The 14,260-nt window shown below is 37.5% G+C and overlaps 2 protein-coding genes across 3 annotated transcripts in view; both read left to right on the forward strand.

Annotated features, from left to right (window-relative positions):
* LOC123313577 (cAMP-specific 3',5'-cyclic phosphodiesterase, isoforms N/G-like) overlaps positions 1 to 14,260 on the forward strand; it is a 411,318-nt gene that overhangs the window by 269,424 nt on the left and 127,634 nt on the right. The window lies entirely within an intron of this gene.
* LOC123313575 lies at positions 9,777 to 13,534 on the forward strand. 2 transcript variants are annotated; one of them, XM_044898519.1, is made up of 3 exons: positions 9,777 to 10,352; positions 10,699 to 10,833; positions 13,416 to 13,534. In XM_044898519.1, the coding sequence occupies exons 1-2, from the start codon at positions 9,793 to 9,795 to the stop codon at positions 10,793 to 10,795; spliced, it is 657 nt and encodes a 218-aa protein (XP_044754454.1). In that variant the 5' UTR covers positions 9,777 to 9,792; the 3' UTR covers positions 10,796 to 10,833; positions 13,416 to 13,534. The 2 variants fall into 2 exon arrangements, with proteins under 2 accessions (XP_044754454.1, XP_044754452.1); XM_044898517.1 differs by lacking the exon at positions 13,416 to 13,534 and having other exon boundaries at positions 10,699 to 10,965.

Genomic DNA, 14,260 nt, shown 5'->3' on the forward strand with positions numbered 1-14,260 from the left:
TCAACATTAAATTCTCTACTGTTCCGTATAACAAATCCGAGTATTTTATAAGCCTTATTTATGATGTTACTATAATGATTGTTGAACTTAAAATCGGACTGAAACAAGACCCCTAAATCTTTAACCTCATCGCATCTCTTAATTTTAATATCATCCACATGGTAATCTTCAACCATCACATTCACCTTTCGGGCATACGACACAACACAACATTTCTCTCCACTGACAGTCATCTTGTTCCTCCTAAACCACTCCAGTGCCAAATTCAGATCCCTCTGAAGGGCAGCTGCATCACACTCCCCACCTACAGTCCGAAACAGCTTGAAGTCATCTGCAAAGAGCAATCCGACAGACCCCACCAAACTTTCAGGCAGATCATTGATGAATATCAAGAAAAGGAGCGGACCCAAGATACTACCTTGAGGCACTCCAGATGTTGCAATGTACAAAAAGGACAATATATTACCGACTTTGACCCTCTGCCGTCGGCCGGATAAGTATGAAGCTAGCAGTCTCAAGGATCTACCAGAGAAGCCTAGACTCTTCAGTTTCCGAATCAAAATACCATGATCAACCTTGTCAAATGCCTTAGCACAGTCAGTATAGATGACATCCAGCTGTTGATTATTCAAAATTGCATTCGACACATGTTCACAAAAAATACAGAGGTTTGTTATAGTAGATCTATCAGGAAGAAAGCCATGCTGGCAAATAGAGATCCTGTCAGACACCTGCGAAAAAATTGATCTGTAGATGATTTTCTCAAAGATTTTACCCAAACTGTTTAACAGACTAATCGGACGATAATCCATTATATTATTCCTTCTGCCCTTCTTGAAAACTGGTGTGACAATCGACTCCTTAAGCCTATCTGGAAAGCACCCTTGTTGTAGAGAGAGGTTAAATATATATTTTAGAGGAGCTAGCAGAAAATTGGCACATCCCTTAAAAATGTATGAGGGTATGTAGTCAGAACCAGTCGTTTTTTTTGGTTTCAAACTTTTTATGCTGGACAAAATATCATCATCAGTAACCTCAGGAAAATCGAACCCACTTCCGTGAAAAGTAGGAATCTGCCCCTGTAAATCTCCTTCATAAACCGATTGAAAATAATTCGCAAAGCCATCTGCGATGTTCTGCTTAGTTGTTAACGCCTCACCACCAAAGTCCATCTCTGTTGGTATACCACCACTTCCTGATTTCTTTTTTACAAATGACCAGAAAGTGTTAGGATCACTGTTTATATTATTTTCAATGTTCTTTTTATAATTTGAATATTCTATTTTAGTTTGGGACTTGATGTCACGCCTTAAAGCCCTGAATTCATCAAGCATGGCAAAACTTGCCTTACCCTGACACTTAAGAGAATGTAGGTGATTTTTTCTTCTAATCTTACGAATGATGGTTTAATTGGTGCAGATTTCCTGAATAAATACGGACTTAACTTAGATTTCAAAAATCGAATTATTTTTAATGATAATTGTCAAATACCTTCTTACTACCAACAAGTTTGTCAGAATCAAACAGAGATTCCAATTGATCTGAGTCATTTAGAACCGAAATTAAATAGTCAACCCCTTAATTTTTCAAATAGAGTAAAACATAAAATTCGTACGACTGATGATGTCCCAGTCCATTGTAAAATTTATTGATATCCTGAAATCCATCGCGAAGAAGTAAGAAGTCAAATTAAAGAAATGTTAGATAAAAAGATTTTTTTCCAGGTTATCTGAAGAGATGCAATGTGAGATCTGTGGAACGTTGGTGCTTGCTGGTAACATCCGTGTGGGCATTTTGAGTGTATATCGCCCTTGTTCTGGTGAACTCTTCCTGGAGAGATTATCTTTAGCTTTGAACTTTTCTTCCAACGCGGCTGACACTGTTTTCCTATGTGGTGATCTGAACATTGATTTTTTGAAGGTGAATTGTAAAAATCGCACATTATTTCTAGATTTAATAGAGTCCTTCAATCTGAATGTACTATCTCATGAACCAACTAGAGTTTTCACGGATATCACAGGTCACACCTTTATCTCTAAGGTTGACTACATTCTGACTAGTGCAGGGTTCAATCATTGTACTTTTGACGTTTTCGAAGCTCATATTAGCGATCACAGAGCTCTTTCTTTGGAGTTGTCCCTGGATTTTAATAATGAAAATGAAACTGACAGCAAAAGGACGTTAGTTAGAAATCTTAGTAAGCAAAATTTTGATGACCTTGTTTATGGTATTTCCACCTGTAATTTTCAAGACGTGTACATATACCAAAATGTAGATGAATGTTTGGAAACGTTAGTCGGAATCAGTCGGGATACGTTCGAACTCTGTTGCCCACAAATGTGGAGTTCTAGCAGGGCTCAGAAGGTTGAAGGCTGGATTACCCCTGAGATTATCTCTGCTAAAAAAGACTTAGCCAATGTCCACTGGTTGCGCAATAATTTGCAATGTCAGGCAACCTATAATTTATATAAGAGAGCCAAATCTCAATACCAATCTTCATTAAGCTCACAAAATTAAAATTCCATAGCTACCTTATCGATAAGTCGGAAAACAAAAATAAAACCTTCTGGAACATTGTGCATAAGATGACTGGACGAGAGAACGCAAAAAATAAATCACTAATGCTCCTTGTCGACGGCAAGACTTACTCGGATCCCAAAATTTTGGCGAAGATTTCTGCCGGCTATTTCACCATCATTGCTGAGTCTTCTCTTCACAGCTACTATAAAGGGTTGTTATCGTCATCATGTACCACGTCGTGCATGCAAGATAACAATTTTTTCTTCCATTCGGTTCTTGAACATTAAGTGACTGATGTTTTGAGATCAATTAAAAGCAATAAGAGTTGATTTCATCTCTGGCCGAATTTTGAAGTTGATTTCCAGTGAAATCAGCGCACATATCGCTCATATTGTCAATATATCGATCAGCACTGGTGTGTTTCCTCGGTCTCTCGAGAAAGCTATTATAATTCCAATCCACAAGAAGGACGATCCACATCTAATTACCGGCCCATTGCTATCTTGAGTACCATTTCCAAAGTGATTGAGAGAATAACTCTGTTGGGGTGGTATCTCAATTGTACCTCAAGTTCTAAGAGTTCTGAAAACTTAGGGACTCGAGGATTGAGATTGATAATGCGGATCACTTGTTAATGAACGTTTATTTCCTAATCTAACCAACTATATATAGTCAAATTGTACAATGACGTCAAGACCACCACCGACTTACATTTTGCATATTCAGTACATTTTTCTTTATCCTATCTTTATTCTTTTTCTGTATTCGTTCTGACGACTTCAAGTGTTTGGAAACGTTGAGCTAGGAAGCTGATGAGGTCATCCAGGTGCTGAATATCTCGTGGCTTGTTTACACTTTGCTCGTAGAGATTTGCTGTAGTTGAATCCAGTTTTCTTAGTATGATATAATATATGCAATTATGTCTTCCCATTTGTTTATATTCATGTTTCTGAGGGCTTCTGTGCTTTCCCTAATGGTGTCGTGTAATTTCTTCATGGCTCCTGCTGATTCAGAATTCAGATTGGTGAAATTGAGAAGTCCCTGGTGGTTGAGTCCGTTGACTGCTTCTTGATGTGGGTTCAGTGGATGTATTCCAAAGTCCCTGGTGGTTGAGTCCGTTGACTGTTTTTTGATGTGGGTTCAGTGGATGTATTCCAAAGTCCCTGGTTGTTGAGTCAAAGGGTTGTAAGTTCGATGACTGCTTCTTGTTGTGTGCTCAGTGGATGTATTTTCCTGGTGGTTGAGTCAAAGGGTTGTGAGTCCGATGACTGCTTCTTGATGTGTGCCCAGTGGATGTATTTCCCTGTTGGTTGAGTCAAAGGGTTGTAAGTCCGATGACTGCTTCTTGATGTGGATCCAGTGGATGTATTCCAAAGTTCCTTGTGGTTGATTGTTGACTGCTTCTTTATGTGGGTTCAGTGGATGTATGTATTCCAAAGTCCCTGGTGGTTGATTGTAGGCTCGAAGGACCAATGTTGGGGTGGTATCTCAATTGTACCTCAAGTTCTAAGAGTTCTGGGTTGGTGAAAACTAAGGGACTCGAGAATTGAGATTGATAATGCGGATCACTTGATAATGAACGTTTATTTCCTAATCTAACAAACTATATATAGTAAAATTGTGCAATGACGTCAAGACCACATAATCGAAATCGACTTACATTTTACATATTCAGTACATTTTTCTTTACTTGCGAAATTGCTGCAGTTGGATTAAGGAATGTTAGATATTAAAACAAACTATTGCAATCCTTTGTCTCACCTGGCCTACTTACACAGGAAATAACAATTATGAAAGAGCGGATGATCTAAATAATTTCGAATGGAAATATTTGGTTGAATTGAGTTTATGAATTTTTGATATATCTAATTTTGGATATTTATTGTACGTTTCGTACATATTCCCGACGGCCATGGTGATGTGGTTGGGGTCTTGATGTCTTTGTTGGTGGTTGTCATCCCTGGAGCTGGCTGCCTGGTCTGGAGTCATTGTATATTGGCTGCAGCTCGATCTCCTCAGGATGAACTGGTCTATTGCTCGCATGTGCATCAGCCGGTGTTTGTTGTTGTTTCCTATGTTTTAAAAAGTAAACAGCAAGTAAAACAATGACAATGATTATTACGATGTTCGTACTGGAGTTTATCGTTGAATGCAAGTGATATTGTTTCCAACGGTAACTTGATACTTCGTCGTCCAGGTCAGATTGTTGTACCAGAAGTTTGTTTATTTCTCCAGATGTTTGGAGTTCTTCTTCTTCAGCTATGTGATGTGCCGTTGTCTGAGTACACATCGGTGCATATTCCCCTGCGCGAGATGAATCTCCTGAAGGCAGCCATGAAGGCGGTCGATGTAAGGTCCGCGACAGCTTCTATGTGGATTGCCTTCGTTGATAGACATATAAAAACTGCTATGTATCCTTTGTAGGATTTACATCCTCTTCCTCTGGAGAGTCCTATCTGTATCGGTCCAGCGTAATCGACACCAGTGTGGGTGAATGGATGCGACGGAGCTACTCTGGGCGTTGGCAGTGATCCCATTAATTCGTTTCTTGTCTCTGCTCGGAATCGTGTACATACAACACATTGCCGGATCATCTGCTTAACTTTGTTCTTCGCTTGAATTATCCAATACTTTTGTCGAATATAATTCAAAGTAGCTTGGTTTCCTCTATGCAAGGTCTGATGATGAGCGTTTCTTATTATGAGGTTAGTAATGTGGCTCCTTGTGGGTAGTATAATTGGATGTCTTTGGCTATATTCTAGGGGTGCGTTATGTATTCTTCCATTTACTCTGAGTAGGCCTTCGTGATCTATGTATGGGTTAAGACTTTTCAGGTGGCTGGACTTCTTCACTTTTCCTGTTTTGATGATCAGCTCAATGTCATTTTGAAAATATGTATGTTGTGTAAGCTTGAGAAGAGCTTTTTCACTCTCCTGTAGTTCTTCTGCTTCAAGGGATGTGATGGATCTGCGATTTTCTGGTTTCAGGAATCTCCTCCAGTACGCCATAATTCTCACCGTTTTTTTCCGTGATTCTCCACGCTTACGGTATTCGTGGAAATTTCTGTTTTCTTCAATTCCTTCGTGACTTCCTGTGTATCAGAAGGGAGTAATTATAGATGGATTTCTTCTTTCAGTCCATGCTTTAGCCATTCGGGTCCGATTCACCAAAGGTTATTGCTTGCAAGCGCGCTGGGTCTCAATCCTCGTGAGATTAAATCTGCCGGATTATCGGCTGACCTTACGTAGTACCAGTGACCTTGACCTAGCAGGTTATGGATTTCTCGAACTCTGTTCGCGATGAACATTTTCCACTTTCCAGCGTCAGTGTTTATCCATGATCTTACTACTTGAGAGTAGGACCAGGTGAATATTCTTGAATTGTTGTGATTCAGGGCCGCAACGCAGCGTTTGATGAGTTTCGCTAGAAGAAGGGCTGCGCAGAGTTCTAACTGCGGGATTGTCTTTGTATTTTTTAGTGGGGCTACTTCTGATTTGGAAGCCAGGAGTCCCACGTGGGTGTTCCCATTTGTGTCTGTTGTTTTTATGTATACTGCAGCGCCATATGATTTCAGGGATGCATCTGAGAATCCATGTATTTCCTAGGGTTGACCACGACGTAGGTGAATACAGCGTTGAACTTGAATTTCTTCTAATTTTGGAAGCTCGTTTCTGAAGTTTTTCAAGGTGTTCCTGATATGCTCTGGTGGTGGTTCATCCCATGATGTGTTGGTTTTCCATATTTCTTGCATTAGCAGTTTCGCCTGTATAATGACTGGAGATAATAATCCAAGAGGATCGAAGATTGTGGCGATTTCTGATAAGATTTTTCTTTTTGTTAACCGATGTTCGGAGTTTCGTTTTATTAGAAACTGAATATTATCTTCTCTGGGAGTCCATGTTATACCGAGCGTCTTGGTTGGTCCATTTTCGTCTTCCAGCGTGACGGTGGATTTGCTTTCGGTCAGTACGTTATATTTCCACTTTCTTATATTGAATCCTCCTTTTTTGAGTAGGTCAGCTACTTCCTTTTGTATATATCGTGCTTCTTCAATAGTGTCAGCGCCACTTAGAAGATCGTCCACGTAGAAATCCCGTAGCACTATTTCAGCTGCAAGGAGGTGGTTTTTCTTTTCATCTGTAACTAGTTGTCTCATTGTTCTTATGGCCAGGTAAGCTGCTGGTTCTGTACCGTAGGTTACAGTGGTTAATTCGTAGGTTTCAATTGGCTCATCTTTGGTGTTTCTCCAGAGTATAGAGTGTAATGGCTGGTTTTCTCTGTCCAATTTCACCTGCCTATACATTTTCTCGATGTCAGCTGTTATGGCTATTTTGTGTTTTCGCCATCTTATCAGAATATATGAGAGCCTGCTGTAGTTTAGGTCCTGTGTGAAGAATGTCGTTTAGGCTGAGTCCGGTACTTGTCTTTGCGCTTGCATCGAATACGACTCTTAGCTTTGTCGTATCACGTTCTTCTTTCAATACACGTTGATGTGGAATATAATACCTCTTCGCTGAATTATTTGAGCTAGCAATTTTCATATGACCTAGCGCAATGTATTCCTGCATAAATTTGAGGTGTATGTGTTTACGGGAAACATTAAAACACTTGTGGAAACGAAGGAATATGTTTATTCATCGGGAGATCTGTTCTGATTACAAGAATGTTTCGACCGTTGTCGATAACTGCTAACCAGTCTCTGTAACCACTGTTCTCGTTTACCTATATTTGAGGTATTTATATACCTGCCCAATGGGCTCCGTGGACTTGCGCCTCCCAAATCTTTCTAGTCCCTTGTACCTGAAGTGACTCATATGACATGACAACGAAGATTTCATTGCAATTCGGGAATTTCCTTGACGGTGGAGAAAGTTGAGGGTCAAGTCCAAGAATGCCATTGTTACAATGTGCAGGTATCTTCTGGGGATGACAAACTTGGTTCGACACGTACACTGTGTCGAATCGCTTTTATCACCACAAATTCTTTATACATGGTTCTAAGCTTTTCGTCTTTATCCAGCTTGTTTTCCAATTGAAATAGTCGTGCCAGTGTCCTCTGCTTCGATTCTCCTAGCTGAGTTGTACTTTTCTTGAATGGAAGTTTCACAGTATAGCCGTGCTCGTCCCGACGAAAGGTGTTGGAGTAAAATTCTTCGACGAAGGTATCGTCGTTTGTTGTTTCCTCGGAATTTTCTGCTTCTTCGATGTTCCAGAATTTTGTGAGTTGTGAATTTTCATTCAAATTCGTGATCAAGCTTGCTACACGAATTTGTGGACTCGATGATGCGGTTCCAGTAATAATCCATCCGAAATGAGTGTTTTGTGCCACTAGTCCATCCTCTGTTGCCTTGAATCCAGACTTCATATACTTGGGGAAGTAGTCAATTCCGAGTAGAACGTCGATTGGACCTGGTACATGGAATAATGGATCTGCGAATTGTATATTATCCCAATTGATTTTGGTATAAAGGTGAGTGGACGGCATATTATTTGTTACTTTGCCTATTACATTGAGCTCAGCGTCCATCGCAAATTCACTGTCGAAGTTGGGTGTAATGTTCGTATTTATTTTCCACCTGGATTCCGTAGCGGTATTTCCTAGTCCGGTTATTTCAGCGTTTTGTTTGATTTTTTGTTTTCCCAATGCTTGAGCTGCGGCTGTTGTGATGAAAGAGGCTTGTGATCCTGGGCCAATCAAGGCTCTTAGAGTTATTTTTTCATCGTTTTTGTTGGTGGCTCTGATGAGGGCGGTTGCTAGCACTGAGGTCTTTGATTCTTGAAGGTTGTTCTTTGCGTGTCCCAGATGTGAATTGACCCTTTCTTGAGTGGGGTTGGAAGGATGTGGCCTTTTTGTATCATCATTTCGCTTTTCTCGATGGAGCATTGTATGATGGCGACCGTTGCATCTGGAACGACAGTGACAGATTTGTTTGAAGTGGTGACTCAGGCAGTTCCTGCATAGTTGTTTTTGATTGATGTGTGCTTCTCTTTCAGCTAAGCTAAGATTTTTGAATTTTTCACATCTGTAGATTTCGTGGAGATTATTGCATATGCTGCACTTTGTTGTTCGCTGGAGGTGACTGTTTATTTTCTGGTGTTCATCGTACTTTCTTTCTGGTTTTTCTGTATTCGTTCTGACGACTTCAAGTGTTTGGAAACGTTGAGCTAGGAAGCTGATGAGGTCATCCAGGTGCTGAATATCTCGTGGCTTGTTTACACTTTGCTCGTAGAGATTTGCTGTAGTTGAATCCAGTTTTCTTAGTATGATATAATATATGCAATTATGTCTTCCCATTTGTTTATATTCATGTTTCTGAGGGCTTCTGTGCTTTCCCTAATGGTGTCGTGTAATTTCTTCATGGCTCCTGCTGATTCAGAATTCAGATTGGTGAAATTGAGAAGTCCCTGGTGGTTGAGTCCGTTGACTGCTTCTTGATGTGGGTTCAGTGGATGTATTCCAAAGTCCCTGGTGGTTGAGTCCGTTGACTGTTTTTTGATGTGGGTTCAGTGGATGTATTCCAAAGTCCCTGGTTGTTGAGTCAAAGGGTTGTAAGTTCGATGACTGCTTCTTGTTGTGTGCTCAGTGGATGTATTTTCCTGGTGGTTGAGTCAAAGGGTTGTGAGTCCGATGACTGCTTCTTGATGTGTGCCCAGTGGATGTATTTCCCTGTTGGTTGAGTCAAAGGGTTGTAAGTCCGATGACTGCTTCTTGATGTGGATCCAGTGGATGTATTCCAAAGTTCCTTGTGGTTGATTGTTGACTGCTTCTTTATGTGGGTTCAGTGGATGTATGTATTCCAAAGTCCCTGGTGGTTGATTGTAGGCTCGAAGGACCAATGTTGGGGTGGTATCTCAATTGTACCTCAAGTTCTAAGAGTTCTGGGTTGGTGAAAACTAAGGGACTCGAGAATTGAGATTGATAATGCGGATCACTTGATAATGAACGTTTATTTCCTAATCTAACAAACTGTAAGGATATTGTTAAGGCTGAGGCCATTTGATTATAGTATAAAACTTCTTGTTATACACATGTTGTATGTATGTGATTGTTCTGTATCGAAGTCAACGTTCAATCATCGTTGAACCTGCCTGTAATAAAGATACCCAGTTGTGTTCCATAATAAATTAAATTAATACATCCAGCAGTCTCGTTATTTAAAAGATATATTTAAATACGGAAATAAAACCGTTACATGGTGTCAGGTGTTGTGATTTTTCCGATAATTATTCAAGGATTATAAAAATATGGAAGGATTCAGAATCCCACCTGCTATGGAATTTTCGGGAAACATGGGACAAAATTGGGCCACATGGATTCAAAAATTCGAATTATATATGTTAGCTGCCGTGGATACGAATGCTTCTGAAGAAAAAAAGGTGGCAATATTCCTGAATTTAATCGGAGATGCAGGTTTGGAAATTTTTAATACCTTGAAGTTAAAAATTTCTTCTGCAAAACTGGAGGATGTAAAGGCGGCATTCAAGAAGTATTGCGAACCAAAGAAGAATGTGGTGTTCGACCGTTTTAAATTTTTGAGCTGCACTCAGAAGGATGGCCAGTCAATAACGAGTTTCATTACGGAAATAAAAACTCTGGTGAAAAACTGCGAGTACACCAATGAAGATGAGATGGTCAGGGACAAGATCATAATGGGAATGAAGGACGATAACCTGCGAGAGAAGCTGCTGCAGAATGAGAGCTTGTCACTGAAGAAAACTGAGGAAATTTGCAACATCATGGAGATTAGCCGGCAGCAAGCAAGTGTGATCACTGGTAATCAGCCAAAGCCGGATTATGCCGTTGATGCTGTTACTCAGAAGAGATTAAATAAGTTAAGTAATAGAAATAGTTACAATAAATCATTCATAAAATGTCAAAGATGTGGATATAAACATGACAATCGTAAATGTCCTGCTTTTGGTAAAACTTGCTCATATTGTAAAAAACACAATCATTTTTCTGCATGTTGCTTATTAAAAAATTCAAATGATAAAAATAAAAAGAAAAAGAAACCAGAAACATCTCCAGTGGAAACTATTTCATTATGTGAAGAGGTTGACAATTTGTTTATTGATACAATACATATTAATCAGTTGAAATCCAAATTAAGCGATTGTTCTAATGAAGAAATGTTAGCTGAAAATATAATGATTAATAATGCAATTGTATGTTTTAAGTTGGATACTGGAGCAGAGTGTAATGTACTTCCCACGAAGGTCTACTGTACAAAAATTGGCTCACTGGATGGAATTGCCCCTGCTAACGTTAACTTGATGGCATTTGGAAGAAAAATGGTGCAAGTAAGAGGATTGGTAAGGTTGAGTTGTATCATTAGAGACAGAAAATCAGATTTATCTTTTTATATTGTTGATGGTGCAGATAAACCAATATTGGGTTTGAAGGCTTGCTTAGATTTTAACTTGATTAAGCATATAAGTTCATTAACAAAGACTAAATTAAAATCAAAAAATGATATAGTATTGGAATATAATGGAGTTTTTAATAATTCAGGACGTTTTCCTGGAAAACCTTGCAAATTAATTCTGGATGATAAAGCAATTCCTGTTATACACAGTTCTCGGAGAATTCCACAAAAACTAATGCCCAAATTAAAAGAGTCATTGGATAATTTAGAACAAAACGGTGTTATATGTCGGCAAATCGAGCCAACTGATTGGGTTAACAATATAGTTATCACAGAAAAAAAAGACAAAAATTTAAGTATTTGCCTTGATCCATCCGATTTGAATAAATGTTTGAAACGCGAGCATTATCAAATTCCATCTCCCTATCAAATATTGGCTAGTTTGAATAATAAGAAATATTTTTCGGTATTAGATTTAAGAGATTCTTTTTACCAAATACCGTTAGATGAAGAATCGTCAAAATTGTGTACGTTTGCTACTCCATATGGTAGATATAGGTTTCTTCGTTTGCCCTTCGGAATAAATACTTCCGCGGAAATTTTCCAACGCAAGAATGTTGAAATATTCGGTAATGTTTTGGATGATGGTATATATATAGATGATTTAATTATCTCAGGTTCGACAGAAGAGGAGCATGATGAAAAATTACATAAAGTTTTAGAGATTGCAAAAAAATATGGTATAACTTTCAATAAAGATAAATTTCAGTATAAAAAGTTAGAGTTAAAAATTTTAGGCTTTATCATATCGGAGAAAGGCATTAAGGTAGACCCACAGCGAACCGAGGCTATAGAAAAAATGAAAATTCCCACTAATAAGAAAGAATTGCTCAGATTTTTAGGTATTATAAAATATTTAGGAAAGTTTTGTCCAAATTTATCAGCGGTATCAGCGCCCTTGAGACAGCTTACATGTGAGAATGTCTTATTTCAATGGGAACCAACACACACGGAAACAGTAAATAAAATTAAAAATTTGATTATACAAGCTCCAACTCTGGCACATTTTGATGTCAATAAAGAGGTTATCATACAGTGTGATGCGTCTATGGATGGTTTCGGTGCTTGCCTTATGCAAGATGGAAAGCCAGTGGCATTTGCCTCTAGAACTTTGTCTGATACAGAAAAGAGATATGCAAATATTGAACGGGAGTTGAGTTCTATTGTCTTTGCTGTTGAAAAGTTCAACTATTTTGTATATGGTCGGCAAGTAAGAATTCATACTGATCAGAAACCGCTAGTCAATATTTTCAGAAAAGATATTAATAAAGTATCTTCTCGGTTACAGAGATTATTATATAGATTAATGAAATATGATTTAAAAGTAGAATATTTACCAGGAAAACAGATGTTCATTGCTGATGCTCTATCTCGTGCTAGTTTGGTAGATCCTACATTTAGAGATCATGAAGAAATTCATGTTCACAGTTTGAAAGAGTTATTGCCTATATCTGATAAAAAATTATCTGAACTAACGTTATCGACTAATAATGATGAAACTCTTGTTAAATTAAAGCAATGTCTTAGGAATGGATGGAAGAATTATAGAAAATTACCTGATGAATTGAGAATTTATCAAAGCATTAGAGATCAAATTTCTGAGTGTGAGGATTTGTTATTTTATGGAGATAGATTAATTATACCTAAATGCATGAGAACTGAAATGTTGAGGAAACTACATGAGGGTCATCTTGGTATTAATAAATGTAGAGCTAGAGCTCGTGAATGCTTATTTTGGCCAAGTATGTCAAAAGAAATTCAAGAATATATTCTTAAATGTGAAACTTGTAAATATTTCCAAAATAAAAATGCAAAACAGCCATTGTTACCCCATGAGTTACCAAATAGGCCTTGGGATAAAATAGGCATTGATATTTTCGATTTCAAAAATAAATCTTACCTTGCGATTATCGATTACTATTCCAAATGGATTGACTTTAAATTTATAAAATCGAAAAATATTAGAGACGTAATAAACTGCCTTATGGAAGTGTTTGCTATTTTTGGATTTCCAAACAAAATAATGTCTGATAATAATCCCTTTAATTCGTTCATTTTTAAAAAGTTTGCTGAAGACTATAATGTCAGACTAATTTTTGCTAGTCCACATTACCCCAGAAGCAACGGAATGGCTGAGAAAGCTGTAAATATTTGTAAAGGTATTTTAAATAAATCAAGTATTGATAATGGTTGATCTTGGTTTGTCGCCTGCACAGTTGTTTTTAAGTAGACGTCTCAAGGATACAATTCCAACAAAAGATTCCTTACTTAAACCAAAATTGATTAATTCTAGAAACTTTCGACAAAATATCATTAACCGTCAAACTAAACAAAAATTTTATTATGATCGTAACAGTCGACCTTTGAAGGAAAAGAAGAATAAAAATATCTTTTTTAGAAAAAATAATTCATGGAATAAAGGTAGAATTGTCTCTAAGTGTAATGAACCTAGGTCTTTCTTAGTTTCAGATGAAAATAATAGATTATTCAGAAGGAATAGGGAACACTTTATATATCGAAATATTTCAAGTGATTCTGACTCTGATGAAAACAATAGTGACTGTAATAATTATGCAAATACTGATTGTAATAAAGTTTCACCTTATTTTTTGAGGGATAGAGATTTGTTGAGAAAACCAGATAGATTTCCAAATTAGGTTTAGATATTTGATTTGTAAAATTTTGGTTAATTTTTTCAATTGTTAGTAGTTGATATTAATTTGTGTTGTTAATTTTAGGAATTTAATATTTTTGAACTGAAAAGGGGGGATGTAAGGATATTGTTAAGGCTGAGGCCATTTGATTATAGTATAAAACTTCTTGTTATACACATGTTGTATGTATGTGATTGTTCTGTATCGAAGTCAACGTTCAATCATCGTTGAACCTGCCTGTAATAAAGATACCCAGTTGTGTTCCATAATAAATTAAATTAATACATCCAGCAGTCTCGTTATTTAAAAGATATATTTAAATACGGAAATAAAACCGTTACAATATATAGTAAAATTGTGCAATGACGTCAAGACCACATAATCGAAATCGACTTACATTTTACATATTCAGTACATTTTTCTTTACTTGCGAAATTGCTGCAGTTGGATTAAGGAATGTTAGATATTAAAACAAACTATTGCAATCCTTTGTCTCACCTGGCCTACTTACACAGGAAATAACAATTATGAAAGAGCGGATGATCTAAATAATTTCGAATGGAAATATTTCGTTGAATTGAGTTTATGAATTTTTGATATATCTAATTTTGGATATTCATTGTACGTTTCGTACAAACTCTTAGTTGAATTATGAAGTTC

Source organism: Coccinella septempunctata, chromosome 5 (assembly GCF_907165205.1).
Source record: "Coccinella septempunctata chromosome 5, icCocSept1.1, whole genome shotgun sequence".
Taxonomy (NCBI): Eukaryota; Metazoa; Arthropoda; class Insecta; order Coleoptera; family Coccinellidae; genus Coccinella; species Coccinella septempunctata.